The following is a 14,671-nucleotide window of genomic DNA, read 5'->3' on the forward strand; positions in this document are numbered from 1 at the left end:
CAAACATTTACAGAGCAAAAACAATCTAAGAGCTGAACTTCCCTTAAAATGCTTCTGATGGAACATTGTGTGTAATGTATCTGCCCACCACAAGGTGGCGGACATCGATCACACCTGAGACAGTTTAATGCACTAGTACCTGTTCCACGTTTGGTGGATCCACTGTGTTTCACTTGCATCTTCTGTTTTAATTTCGTATCTGCTGCATTGGCATCTTTGTTTCTCGTTCTCCATTGTTTCTTTATTTCTCATGCTTTTATTGTACATGGACCTGTCCTGTGTCTTTTCACCCCCATTATTTGCACATTCTTTTGTCCTTTCTAAATGTCTGCATGATCCTTTCTGTCACCTAACTGTTTACTTTTACACAGTTTGTAGATCATCACAACAGCGATTACACTTCAAAAATACTCCGTTGGCTTTAAAGTCTTGAGGTCATGAAAGGCGCTATATTAATGCAAGTCTTTCTTTTTTCTTTAACACATTTACCCCCGTTCTGTGACTGGTGTGTCTGTTGGTTTTATCTCCTCTCTTCCCCCCTTTTCTCTCTATTATACCAACCATACTCAAATCCCTGTCTGTCTCTTAGCCCTCAGTCTGATGAAGGGTGCACACTCCAAACGCGAATCTGTTCTGTTTTTTATGTTTGTAAACACTGAATGACTCATGTATTTCTAGAGAAGATGTTTTCACTAGTGGGCGAGATCAAAACTAGGGGCCATAAATATTAGATAGTCAGTAATAAATCCAATAGGGAGTTCAGGAGAAACTTCTTTACCCAGAGAGTGGTTTGAATGTGGAACTCGCTACCACAAGGAATAGTTGAGGCGACTAGGATGCATTTAATGGGAAGCTAGATAAACACACAAGGGAGAAAGGAATAGAAGGATATGTTGACGGGATTAGATGAAGTCGGGAGGGAGGGAGGAGGCTCGTGTGGAGCATAAACACCGGCATAGACCTGTTGGGCCGACTGGCCTGTTTCTGTGCTGTACATTCTATGTAATACAGTACCTGCCCTGGTAAGGGTCAAAAAGATGGTACAGGAAGTTCTAGAACAGAGCAGCCATCTTTCTAGACCATAATGTAACTCCCAATTTTTACCAGTGGCAACTAAAATCTAATCACATTAGTAAAACTGAGAGTTACTTAGTTTGGTGCAGTTGGTATTTCTTTCTGCCACTTACTTTGGATGTGAGATTCCTTTATTCCAAATTCAAATGTCAGCTCCGTTTCTTTGGTCACATTTCCAATCCGTTTCACAAGCTTATTCCCCGCTTGCTCCTCATATCCAAAATACCTGAAGATAAAGAAGAACAAAGAAAAGTTTTCCCCTCTTGCGAGTAGAGTGAACAACAGCAACTTGCATTTGTGAAGCACCTTTAACTTAGTAAAACGTCCCAGGGAGCTTCACAGGAGCATAATCAGATTTAAAAATTGACATCAAGCCAAGAGACCGAAAGCTTGGTCAAAGAGGTAGGTTTTAAGGAGTGTCTTAAAGGAGGAGAGAGAGGTGGAGAGGTTTAGGGAGGGAATTCCAGAGCTTAGGGCCTAGATCGCTGAAGGCACGGCCGCCAGTGATGGAGCGATTAAAATCGGGGCTGTGTGAGAGGTCAGAATCGGAGGAGCACAGAGATCTTGGAGGTTGTAGGGCTGGAGGAGGTCACAGGGAAATCGCTCTATCTCCAGGATAGAGCCGTGCAAGCATTCAATTCCAGAGATAGAGCGGTTTCTCTGCCACTATGGATGCTGGGTAAAGAGATTTCCATTCCACAAAAGCCATTTCTTTCACATATTGCCACCTCGCACTTACCTGCTTGTCCCATGTTTTAAGTTATAAACTGACTTGGTGCATTGAAGGCGATCTGTAGTTCATAATTTGCGAGTGTCTGTGGTGCAGCTTGCATCTATTACAATGTAAGTTATTTGGGACTGTCAATAAGTGTCCACTTTTTGCGGGTGTCTGTTTTTTGGGGCTGTCCGTTTGTACAGGTTTCACTGTAGTTAATTGTTGATAACATCAACTGAATTTGATGACACACGGTGTTACTTGGTGCTTAGGAACACACCCTAGTAATTGGACTTGTATGATTTGGTACTACTTGAACCTAGCAACGCACCATATCAACAGGGTCTGTGTGGTTCGGTATTACTTAGGCCTAGATTGCACCATAGGAACCGTGCCTGTCTGTCGCAGTATCACTTGAGGCCTAACAGTGTGCTTTATCAATGAGGAATGTTTGACCCCTAACCTGCAGTGCTATCTTGTCTAGTTCAGATTTCACAGAAACAAACACATGAAAAAATAAACAAATGAATAATTTAAAGGATTTTCAGAAATGTTTTCTGGTTTCCCAAGATGTTTGTGGTATTATCCGAATATGCAGTTAGTGAACAGAGAATATGGAAAATGTAATCCCAACTTTACTTGTTTTTTTGTGTCAAGAAAATATTATAATATCTTCAGTGAAAAAAGTAAAATCAATGACAGCGATTGTACATCGTACCATTTTTACACAGATTGACACAAGAGGATGTCTCCATTGCTGACAAGGGCCTGTTACAGCAGAATGTCAGGGCCTCAGCTGCTTATTGGCAATTGCCAATAAGATCACAGTCACCACCCCCAAGATCAGCATGGTTTACCACAATGACGTGTACATAACTCGACTTTTAAAAATAAATATTTAATATTCAAAGATGAAAGGTTGCCAGCCTAGTGATGAAAATCTGACCCCATTTGTGCCTCACTGAATCCAACAGTAGATTCCATCACTCCATCATCAGCAGAACCTTCAACCACTACGCATCCAGACTCTGGAATTTTCTGCCATTCCCCCTTCCTCTACCTTGCTACATCTCGTACCATTTTCAAAAACTTCCTCAAAATCTATCTCTTTAACCGCAACTTCACATCCCCTAACTCTCCCCCAATTCCTGCTTGGTGTCTGTTTTCCCCTCCCCCTTTTGTGAAGCTCTTGCGGATATTTTGCTGAATTAAAGGTGTTACATAAGTGCAAGTTGTTGCTATTGTGAATATGGTTGTGGCTCAGTGGGTAGTACTCAGGCCTCTAAATCAGAAGATTGTGGGTTCAAATCTCACTCCAGGGACTTGAGCACAAAATCCAGGCTGATACTCCAGTGCAGTACTGAGGGAGTGCTGCACTGTTGGAGGTGCCGTCTTTTGGATGAGACGTGAAAACCGAGGCCCTGTCTGTCCTCTCAAGTGGATGTAAAAGATCCCATGGCACTATTTCGAAGGCGAGCAGGGGAGTTCTCCCCGGTGTCCTGGTCAATATTTATCCCTCAACCAACACCACTAAAACAGATTATCTGGTCATTATCACATTGCTGTTTGTGGGAGCTTACTGTGCGCAAATTGGCTGCTGCTTTCCTACAGTACAACTGCAAAAAAGTACTTCATTGGCTGTAAAGTGCTTTGGGATGTCCGTGGTCGTGAAAGGCGCTATATAAATGCAAGCCTTTCTTTATAGAAAACAACAGACAGCGTTCAGTGAATTAGAAGGCAGTTGTCCAATCTAGACTGATCAGCTGATATCTAAATACACTAATTCTGACTCAGAAGGTTCACTCACATCTGTTCCGTGACTACAAAGGTGACAGTGACATCGGTCGCAATTACGTCATCCTCTAAGGTAGCCTGAATCTCTTTGGATAAATTAATTGGATTAACAATGTTGATCTGAAACGAGAAATAACATCAGATGACAATGTGGCACAGGAAGAGGAAAAAAATAAAAGGGGTAAAAGACTAGGTGCACTTCAGTGGACTTACAAAATTTTGGCATTGTACCAAGGATACATGTTGTTTCTCAACAGCTAGCAGCAGCTGGGGTCCCCAATCTTTCTGCTCAAGCATAGTTTAGGAGACTTAAGTGAGGGATTGGTTTAATCTTTCATGCTCAAACTTCACTAACTGTGATTCCATAACAAAACTAGAGGCAAAATTCTGAGGGGAAAGGACATGATGCAGACATTCTGGGCAAACCCTGACTGCTAAAACTAGGAGTTATGGAAATGATCCCTTTGAAGACCCTGGAGTAACAGCCATGCAGAACGTCCATGTGCAAGACAAGAGACTGCCCTATATCTGCCATGAACTACAGCAGCACCAGTTGGAACTCTTGGGTAACCAGGAAGTTTGATGGACCAGCTCTTGCTGTCTGCAACAGGACAAATGAGGAGGGTGAAGCACAGAAGACATGTTTATCCATTCTTAGAGGAAGGAGTGGGCTCATGAGGGTTGAACATCCTTGAAAGGCTAATTTTACTAGGATCAAACCCCCATGGAGGAGTCATTAGAAAGTATTAGTTCAATAGATAAATTCCTAGATAGGGAGACAGACACATATATGCAAAGCTATATGATCTTTTCATAGTGCATAAACTTACAATTAACGAATATGCTGTTCAGTCATTAGCATTTGTACAAGATCATCAGACGTCCACTTCACTTCACAATGTGAGACAAAGATTCTGTGAGCCTTGGTTCCTAACGGCAGGACTTACCATGGAGCTGACTAAACCACTGACAACTCTGATTCTCATATTGGGTAAAGCTAGTAGCTTCATAGATCCTCCATCCTTGCAGTGCCATAGTATTTACTTGTCACTGAAGTGAATTTAAGGATTTTCTGTAGCAAGGAGTTAACTTTCAATCATCCCGTCTGAATGGAAATGGGAGAGATTTTAGAGGGTGACTCGTACAGCTGCTCAGATACCCCACGGTACAATACTAAACTTCCTCCACCCATGGATAACAGAGGAGATACACCAGTTGGATGAGAACAAGCAGAAGCCACATGTCAAGTGTCTGCAACGTTGACATAGCAGAGAACAAGGTCTATTGCTGTCCATGTCCAAAGGTCTATGGGGGAATCAGAATGAACCAGGGATCACTGAACTGACAGAGGATCACCAGCCCATGACCAAAAACCTCGCATACTGCAATCAGAAGCTTAACCTGCAGCACATCCCTCCCAACACCATAAGGGAAAAGAATGTCAACCTAGTAGTGCCATGGATTGTCTCCAGGTCACTGGATAGCTATCTGGAGCAGGAACCCTGGCTAATATTTTTCCCTTCCCTAGCCAAGGTGTCATGAGAGGCCAATTGTAGCATCCGAATTGCTGCCTTAGCTGAGATCAGTTAACTCAACACAAGCCAGGAATTGAACCTTGGACTGACTAGTGTTTGTGGCTCAGTGCCACATGTACTCAGTGTTATATTACATTGTGCATTCATCTACTGAACCAGTGAGCTTAAAAAGCAAAGTTTTAACCTAAATGAAATGAGGATGATGCTTCTGTGTTTGTAAAAAAACATTCATATGCTGAGATTCTTCACAGTTCTCGAGATATATCTACTGGGGTTATGTAAATACCTTTCGGTATACATACTACATTGTTAAGGGAAGTAACTGTCAGTATTACAACTTCCCCTCCCTCCTCCGCATTCTTACCCTTCCTCCTGTCTGATCTGCCAGTTTCCCGAGCTCTGCCAGTCTACAGTCCGTGCCCTCTATTGTCAGGATCGATACAATCACCCTAGAGAAAAGACAGAAATGTTAACACTGCAGCATAGACCATTCCTGTGTTTTACTACTCTTTCTTAATCCTATCTTTCTTTCTCTCTCTTCATTTCTCTTTCTCTAACCTATTTGACTCTAATTCACCCTCCTTCTCAGTCGTTCCTCTGTTTCTTTCTCAATCCTTAAATCTCACTGTTGGTCCCACCGTTCACTGAGGTCCCAGATGCCACGTTGCCCTCATCACAGTGTTACCACCTCACACTTCCAGCAAGTTACGGCACAAAAAATTTTTGAGCTGAAGGGTGCAGAAAAAACGGGGCATGCCGCGAGATGCCCCACTCCAGCAAGATCCGACTCATAGAGATTTGTAAATGTGATCTCAGGTTGGTACATATTTAATAAATGGGTGCCTGGAATGCAGTTTTCTTTTGTTGAGAAAACAACCTTTGCTTATATTCCCTTGAGTATAGAAGATTGAGGGATGATCTGAGCAAGGTGTTTAAAATGTTAAGTGGATTCAATAGGGTAGATATGGAGAAACTATTTCCTCTGGTGGGCTAATCAAGAACAAGTGGTCATAATCTTAAAATTAGAGCCTGACCATTTAGGAGGGAAATCAGGAAGCAATTTTTCACACAAAGGGTAGTAGAAATCTGGAACTCTCGCCCCAGTTGGAGCTTTCAAGACTGAGATCAATAGATTTTTGTTCAGTAAAAGTATCAAGGGATATGGAGCTAAGGCGGGTAAATGGACTCGAGGTACAGATGGTTGGGGATTCTAGGAGTAGGGGGCACAGTCTAAAAATTAGAGCCAGACCTTTCAGGAGTGAGATTAGAAAACATTTCTACACACAAAGGGTGGTAGAAGTTTGGAACTCTCTTCCGCAAACGGCAATTGATACTAGCTCAATTGCTAAATTTAAATCTGAGATAGATAGCTTTTTGGCACCAAAGATATTAAGGGATATGGGCCAAAGGCAGGTGTATGGAGTTAGATCACAGATCAGCCATGATCTTATCAAATGGCGGAGCAGGCGCAAGGGACTGAATGGCCTACTCCTGTTCCTATGTTCCTATAAGGTGAAGGGCCGAGGTCCATAATGCAAGTTGAAAAAAGTAGGTCAGAAGACAAGGCAAATCTGGAAATAGTGGTTAGGTGACACTAATATTAAGGTTTGAAAGTGTAAATATTTCAGGGAAGAGGAAAGACTAACGTAGATAGGGAATTGCACAGGTTTGATGCCCTTGAAAGAATGCAGCAGCACACTGTGCGATTCCAGTCTTGATTTCAACACAGTACGGATATAGGGAGAAGGAGGAGCATGCAGGAGGGAGTATTTGGAGCTTAGAAAGAACAGGAGAGAAAGGTTCAGAGAAAATAGAGGAAGACAAGACAATTTACAAGGAAGGGGATAGATGAAGGAGGCTAAAGGTGAGGAGGGATTGCCTATCAGATGACAAGCTATTCAGGAGTGCGAGGGAAGAGCTTTCACAGATATGGGCATATTCAGTCTAGTCAGACTTTTGCAGGTTAGTTTGATCCAAATTGGCAGCTTGCAGTAACACATGGACAATCTGAGCCATAGTTACAGCCTTTTTGAACAATCCTGAAATGAATGTCATTCAATCTCATTGCTATTCATGAGAGATTGATAGCTGCTGCATTTATCTACGTAACAACAGTCACTTCAAAAGTAATTAATTGTTTTTGAAATGCTTTAAGATGTTTCTTCACCAATGATAAGGTGCTGTAAAAACAGAAGTCTTTCTTTTAATATAAGAAAAATTGCTGTGTAATGTAAAAGAAGACTGCTTACCCATTTAGAGTTGCCTGCTCCCCTACATCAGTATAAAACTGTCTGGAACACTCGTACACATCTTCCTCCACACTCTCCAAGTATCCCAGGCCTGTGTTTGCCCTCCCATCTGTGCAGATGATCACCTAAAGGAAGCAGAATTCACTGCAGTTACAGACCTGTCCTTACAGATGCAACATGTTAGTTGAGAACCCTGGAGATGCACCGGGGGAAGTGGTGGAGGGACCCCAAAAAGGGGCCTCCACCCCCCATAATAGCATTTGGTGACAGACTGACAAAAGTGCCAGGAGCAGGTTAATGTGAACGAGAAGATGTAGCCCCCGCACCCCCCCACTCCCCAAATCCCCCCCTGGCTTGGTGGGTAAAAGCACTGTGAGCTTTGTACTGAGGCCACGCAGCCCAAACGGTCCCAGATTTGGTTCTGGATCTGTATTGAGTTAGCAGATCTCAGGCAGGACAAAAGTTGAGACACTGCAATTGGTCCCAGTGCTTCTCCTGCTCCTTATTGCTCCCCAGCAAGTCCTGTGTAATATCAGGTGAGGGCAGGAATGGGGGGGGGGGGGATTCCCCTGCTGCTGAATAATCTGCCAACCATCACACATCAAAATATGGTCACTTGAGCATGGTACCAGGGGGTGACCAGCACCCACCGAACTGTAACACAGGAACAGTAATTGCCTTCGAGAGGAGGCGAGCGAATACACTTAAAAAAAAGTTGCCCCTTTTTGGGGTCCCTCCACCACTTCCCATGTGACCTATTAGCACAAGCCAGGTGCTCATGCCACGTTTGAGTTGGCTGCTCATAGGTGTGTGAGACCTGCTGTCCCCATTGAAAATCACTGGGTTTTGCTTGGTACTGCCCTTGATTGTAGGAATGATATCGAGAACTCAATGTACTGGAGAATCACAGGCATGATTACGTTGCTCTGTAACACAATGTGTTGCTCTCTTGTTCCTTCCAATTTAAAAAAAAATTATAATTTTTCTCGGTGTGGACTGAAAGCTGCTTAAACTAGAATATTTTTTGCCCCGGTTATTGCTGCCAGTTTTGTTAATGCCAGTCAGCGTGAAAAATTGGGTGGGGATGGCGGGGGATTCCAACTCCTAGAGCATTGATTGGCAACTCCAAGCAACGCTGCTAGATTCCCAGCACTAGAACTGGAAATAGATTCTGATCCTGACCCATAGAGGTCCATTTTAAACCGGACCGGGTTTCAGGCAGGTGGGGGCGGGGCGGGGCGGGGGCTAGTGCGAAACGCACTCGCTGGCCTAAGTTTCAGGCCCGGGGTATTTTAATTCCTGAGCCTCATTTAAATGGAACTTGTTCACTTCCCACGCATTCCGAGCGGGAAGAGGGGACAGAGTGGATGCCAGCAGGCAAAGATTGGACAGACCTTGGATGCTCACCAGCTTCCAGGTAAGTGGCAGAGGGGTTTCCGGAGGGAAGAGAAGGAGATCTGGGCAGTAGAAGCCGCAACTTTCCCCGTGGGACCCGCAAGAGCACTCCTGCTCCTCCAGGCTTCACAAGGGACATTTTTTGACTTGGCTGGAGGGCCTCTTTGTCCCTCCCACCAGCTGTCAACCAGCTTCTGCAGGACATTCTGAAGGGGGAGGGTGAACAACCAGAGGTCGTGGTCCATATCGGTACCAACGACATCGGTAAAAAAAGGGATGAGGTCCTGCAAGCAGAATATAGGGAGTTAGGAAATAAATTAAAAAGCAGGACCTCTAAGGTAGTAATCTCAGGATTACTCCCAGTGCCATGTGCTAGCGAGAGCAGAAATAGGAGAATAGACCAGATGAATGCCTGGCTTGAGAGATGGTGTCGGAGGGAGGGGTTTAAATTCCTGAGGCATTGGGACCGATTCTGGGAAAGGCGGGACCTGTACAAGCTGGACGGGTTGCACCCAAGCAGAACTGGGACCAATATCCTCGCGGGGGCATTTCCTAGTTCTGTTGGGGAGGGTTTAAACTAGTATGGCAGGGGGATGGGAACCAAAGGGCAGGTACAGATAGGACAAATTCAGACTGGGAAACGGGAAGTAGAAAAGCAGCTAGTGACGTAGTTAGCGACTCAGAAAGGCAAAAGAAGCAAAGGTTAAATAGTGTTCAGCACAGGAATTTGACGGGATTAAAGGGTATATACTTCAATGCAAGGAGTATTACAAACAAAGCAGATGAGCTAAGGGCACAGATAGACACATGGCAGCATGATATCATTGCTATAACGGAAACCTGGCTGAAAGAAGGGGATAATTGGCAGCTCAATATCCCTGAATATGGAGTTTTCAGGCAGGATAGAGTGGGTGATAAAAAAGGAGGAGGGGTAGCATTATTGGTTAAAGAATCAATTACAGTTGTGAGAAGGGATGATATGCTAAATGGATCATCAATCGAGGCCATATGGGTTGAGCTAAGAAATAAAAAAGGAGCAGTCACACTACTAGGAGTGTACTATAGACTCCCGAATAGCGGAAGGGAAATAGAAGAACAAATATGTAGGCAAATTTCTGAGTGCAAAAATAAGAGGGCAATAATAGTAGGGGATTTAAACTATCCTAACATCAACTGGGATTCAAACAGTGTGAGGGGCACAGAGGGTGCAAAATTCTTGATCGGTGTCCAGGAGAACTTTTTTAGCCAGTACATGACAAGCCCAACAAGAGGGGATGCAATTCTAGATTTAGACCTGGGAAATGAAGATGGGCAAGTGGGTGAAGTGACAGTGGGTGACCACATTGGGGATAGTGACCACAATTCAGTTAGTTTTAGCATTATTATGGAAAAGGGCAGAGTTAAATCAGGAGTAAACGTTTTAAATTGGGGGAAGGCAAATTTTACAGAACTAAGAGGTGAGGTGGACTGGACACAACTACTTGAGGAGAAATCAGTGGCAAGCCAGTGGGAGGCACTAGAAAGTGAAATTCTACGGGTGCAATACAGACACGTCCCCAAAAAGAAAAAGGGTGCCACTGCCAAATTTTAGAGTCCCCCGGTTGTCAAGAAGTATACGGGGCAAGATAAAGCAGAAAAAGAAAGCTTATGACTGTCACAGAAAACTAAATACTGCAGAAAGCCTAGAGGAGTATAGAAAGTACAGGGATGACGTAAAAAAGGAAATAAGGAAAGCAAAGAGAGGGCCTGAAAAAATATTAGCTAGTAAGATTAAAGAAAACCCAAAGATGTTTTATCAGTACATTAAGAACAAGAGGATAGCTAAGGAAACGGTGGGACCTATCAGGGATGATAAGGGTAACTTGTGTGTAGAAGCAGAGGATGTGGGTAGGGTTTTAAATTAATATTTTGTCTCCGTATTCACAAAGGAAAGGGATGATCCGGATGTGGTAGTTGAAGACGAGAGGTGTGAAATATTGGATAAGGTAAACATAACGAGAGGGGAAGTACTAGAGGGACTGGAATCCTTGAAAGTTGATAAGTCACCAGGGCCGATGGATTATTTCCTAGGCTATTGAAGGAAGCCAGGGAGGAAATAACGGATGCTCTGAGGATCATTTTTCCAATCCTCACTAGATACAGGGGAGGTACCGGAGGACTGGAAGACTGCAAATGTTAGTACCATTGTTTGAAAAGGGTATGAGGGAAAGGCCGAACAATTAAAGGCCGGTCAGTCTTACCTCGGTGGCGGGCAAACTATTAGAATCAATACTGAGAGATAGGATAAACTGTCACTTGGAAAGGCATGGTTTAATCAGGGATAGTCAGCATGGATTTGTTCAGGGAAGGTCATGCTTACAAATCTGATTGAATTCTTTGATGAAGTGACAAGGAGGATTGATGAGGGTAGTGCAATGGATGTGGTCTACATGGATTTTAGTAAGGCATTTGACAAGGTCCCACATGGCAGACTGGTCAGAAAGGTAAAAGCCCATGGGATACAGGGAAATGTGGCGAATTGGAACCAAAATTGGCTCAGTAACAGGAAACAAAGGGTAAAAGTCGATGGATGTCTTTGCAAATGGAAATCCGTTTCCAGTGGTGTGCCACAGGGCTCAGTGTTGGGTCCCTTGCTGTTTGTGGTATATATTAATGATTTGGACTTGAATGTAGGGGGCGTGATTGGCAAATTTGCAGACGACACAAAAATTGGCCGTGTAGTTGATAGTGAAGAGGATAGCTGTAGACTCCAAGAAGATATCAATGGATTGGTGGAGTGGGCGGAAAAGTGACAAATGGAGTTCAACTCGGAGGAGTGTGAGGTAATGCACTTAGGGAGGGCAAACAGTAAAAGGGAATACGCAGTAAATGGGAATATATTGAGAGCGGTAGAGGAAGTGAGAGACCTTGGAGTGCATGTGCACAGGTCCCTGAAGGTGGCAGTACAGGTAGATAAGGTTGTGAAGAAGGCATACGGAATGCTCTCCGTTATTAGCCGAGGTATAGAATACAAAAGCAGGGATGTAATGATGGAACTGTATAAAACGCTGGTAAGGCTACAGCTGGAGTATTGTGCGCAGTTCTGGTCACCACATTACAGGAAGGACGTAATTGCTCTGGAGAGAGCGCAGAGAAGATTTACAAGAATGTTGCCAGGACTTGAAAATTGCAGCTACGAGGAGAGATTGGATAGGCTAGGGTTGTTGGAGCAGAGGAGGCTGAGGGGAGACTTGATTGAGGTGTACAAAATTATGAGGGGCCCAGATAGAGTAGACAGGGAGTACCTGTTTCCCCTAGTGGAGAGTTCAAGATCTAGAGGACACAGATTTAAGCTGATTGGCCGAAGGATCAGAGGGGACATGAGGAAAAACTTTTTTACCCAGAGGGTGGTGGGTGTATGGAATTCGCTGCCCGAATTGGTGGTAGAGGCAGGGACCATCAACTCTTTTAAAAAGTACCTGGACCTGCACCTAAAGTGCTGTAAGCTGCAGGGCTACGGACCGGGTGCTGGAAGGTGGGATTAGAATGGGCACCTGGTTGTTCTTCGAGCCGGCGCAGACACGATGGGCCGAATGGCCCCTTCTGTGCTGTATTTTTTCAACGGTTCTATGGTTCTTCCTGGCAGGAAAGCTGCGACGACTTCCCTGCTCAGGCCCCTGTTAAAATGCCACTGGGGTCCTATTGACTTTACAGGACCCGGATTAGCACTTATGCTTGAGTCCAGCGAGCGCCTCATCCGCCACCAAAACCAGCGATGTTGTAACCAGAGATCAGTGGGAACAGAGCGGGAAGTGGAGCCGCTCCATTTTAACTGCTCGCCCGCTCCATTCCTGCCCAGTGGGGAGAGTTAAAATTCCCCCCATTAGTTCTGTAGTTCCATACCCCTTTGTCCAAGCAGTAATATAATTCAGGCTAACTAATCAGTGACAGTGTCTTTGTATTTCCAGTATACCAACGTTAAACAAACCTATAAAATCTAGACTATTCATGAGATCAAAAGTTAAAATAATATCTTTCTTTTATATTGTATATTAGACTCATGGGGCATGATTTTAGCCTGGAAAAAAGGGTGGGTTGGGGGCAGGGGGGGGGCATTAAAAATTGCAACAATTTCAAACCCGCCTCCAACCCGCCCGTTTCCGGTTTTCACCGGGGCGGGACAACTAACCCGCTCTCAGGAGGCGGGTTGGTCAATGAAACCTTCCAAGGAGGCTGCGGGCCTCCGTTTTTTGATTCTAGCCTCTGGGGGCTGGGATTCCCGGGCCTTCTCCATCACTCCGCGTGAGAGGAGGCGAGAAGGCCCGAAACTGCAGGTAAGTGCCTTTATAACACTGCTTGTGGGCTCATCTCCCAGGCCCAACAAGCCTACCTGCAGCGACCTCCCTAACGAGCACGACCCCCCCACCAACGATCGCGACCCCCGCGATCACTCCCGATCCTGAACCCCCCCCACCCCTCGGTGATTGACTCCCCTGGTGACTGATCCCCGATCCCCCTCCCGATGACTGACCTCCCCCCCCCCCGATGACTGACCCGCCCCCCCTGGTGACCCCCATGCCCACCGATGCCCCCCAAGCCACCCCTCCACCGCCCCCCAAGCCACCCTTCCACCTCCCCCCACCAATCTAAGATTTACCTGAACACTTACCTCTTCCTTTTCTCCCATCCAACTGAGACCAGCCCGTCAATCAGGCCGGCCTGTTGTGCGGGAAACCGTCAAAAAAAAAGACGTCTTTATGTCAAAATCGTAAGGACGTTCAGGAAACCCGTACTTCCAGGTTTCCCATCTGCAATTTGACCCCCCTGCCCCCTTCCCGGCTCCAGGATAAAATTATGCCCATAGAATCTTACAACACAGAAGGAGGCCATTCTGCCCATCATGCCTGTGCTGGCTCTATGAAAGAGCGATCCAATTAGTCCCACTCTCCCAATCTTTCCCCATAGGTCTGGTTCTGATCCACAATGGCTTTAATTATAAATGCTCGGTGACTAACCTTTGACCCAGGTCTCTCTGACGCTATTGACACTGATACGAGGGCAGCTGGTCCCAGGGCGGTTGCACCTCGTTCTCGCATTCTGTAGAGATAAATAAAAGACAATGGAGCAAAGTGAAGCCCAGCAACGTTCTGGCCTGTGTTGAGATAACCGAACTCAGCCTGGCCCGTGGTCAAGTGCTAAAACTGTATTCGGGTAGGAAGAGAAAAAATAAAAGGGCCAGTGTCTTCCTGTGCACCAGCTAGAGACCACTGCTGGAAAGTGTGTGGATGGTATTTGAGGACAGGATCAGCATTGACTGTGAATGCCCCACACAGTCAAATAGCCTGCAGATGCTTACTATATTAGTAGTCTGTGCATTTAGAACTGGACTCCAGCAGACATTAGTGCCTTCAGCAGAGGAGAGGAAACAGTTGAAAACAAGCTTGCTACGAATGTTCCTAACATCTGTTCTTCTGCTATTCTGCCTGACAGATTATTCCAGATACTGATCACCCTTTGTGTGAAGAAGTTGCTTCTGTATCGCTTCTAAATGTATTTTTTTTACTACTTTATAACGAATGAGCTCTGGCGCCCATCACCCTGCCTTGTTTATAAGCAGTGAGAAAATGGGCTTACAGCAGGAAGACGAAATGAAGAAGGGTGAGATCGAGTCCTGAACAAGGAGCCAAGTGATGAGGTACAACGAATGGTCCTTTCTCACTTGTATTTTCATGAACAAAGTGAGTTCAGAGTGAGCTGTGACCTGAGATCGTAAATGGGTGACTCCTTGAAACTATCTTGACTCATATTCAGTCCTGATTGTGTGAGAATATCTCGGTGTAACTGTGACTGACAGGATGCTGTGCTTTCTTTACAGTACACAAACCAATTCCAACAAAACAACAAGTAGGTATTGTGTCCTTTCAACAATT

The 14,671-nt window shown here is 45.0% G+C and overlaps 1 protein-coding gene across 2 annotated transcripts in view; it reads right to left on the reverse strand.

Moving 5' to 3' along the window:
* The window catches only part of si:dkey-9k7.3 (circularly permutated Ras protein 1), a 167,113-nt gene that overhangs the window by 100,106 nt on the left and 52,336 nt on the right, over positions 1-14,671 (reverse strand). For both annotated transcript variants that reach the window (XM_067993808.1, XM_067993809.1), the window contains exons 11-15: positions 13,757-13,838; positions 7,368-7,492; positions 5,483-5,567; positions 3,597-3,703; positions 1,188-1,300 (exon numbers count right to left, since the gene is read on the reverse strand). In XM_067993808.1, coding sequence (XP_067849909.1) covers positions 1,188-1,300; positions 3,597-3,703; positions 5,483-5,567; positions 7,368-7,492; positions 13,757-13,838 — 512 coding nt within the window. The remainder of the gene's footprint in view (positions 1-1,187; positions 1,301-3,596; positions 3,704-5,482; positions 5,568-7,367; positions 7,493-13,756; positions 13,839-14,671) is intronic.

Source organism: Heptranchias perlo, chromosome 12 (assembly GCF_035084215.1).
Source record: "Heptranchias perlo isolate sHepPer1 chromosome 12, sHepPer1.hap1, whole genome shotgun sequence".
In the NCBI taxonomy this organism is placed as follows: domain Eukaryota; kingdom Metazoa; phylum Chordata; class Chondrichthyes; order Hexanchiformes; family Hexanchidae; genus Heptranchias; species Heptranchias perlo.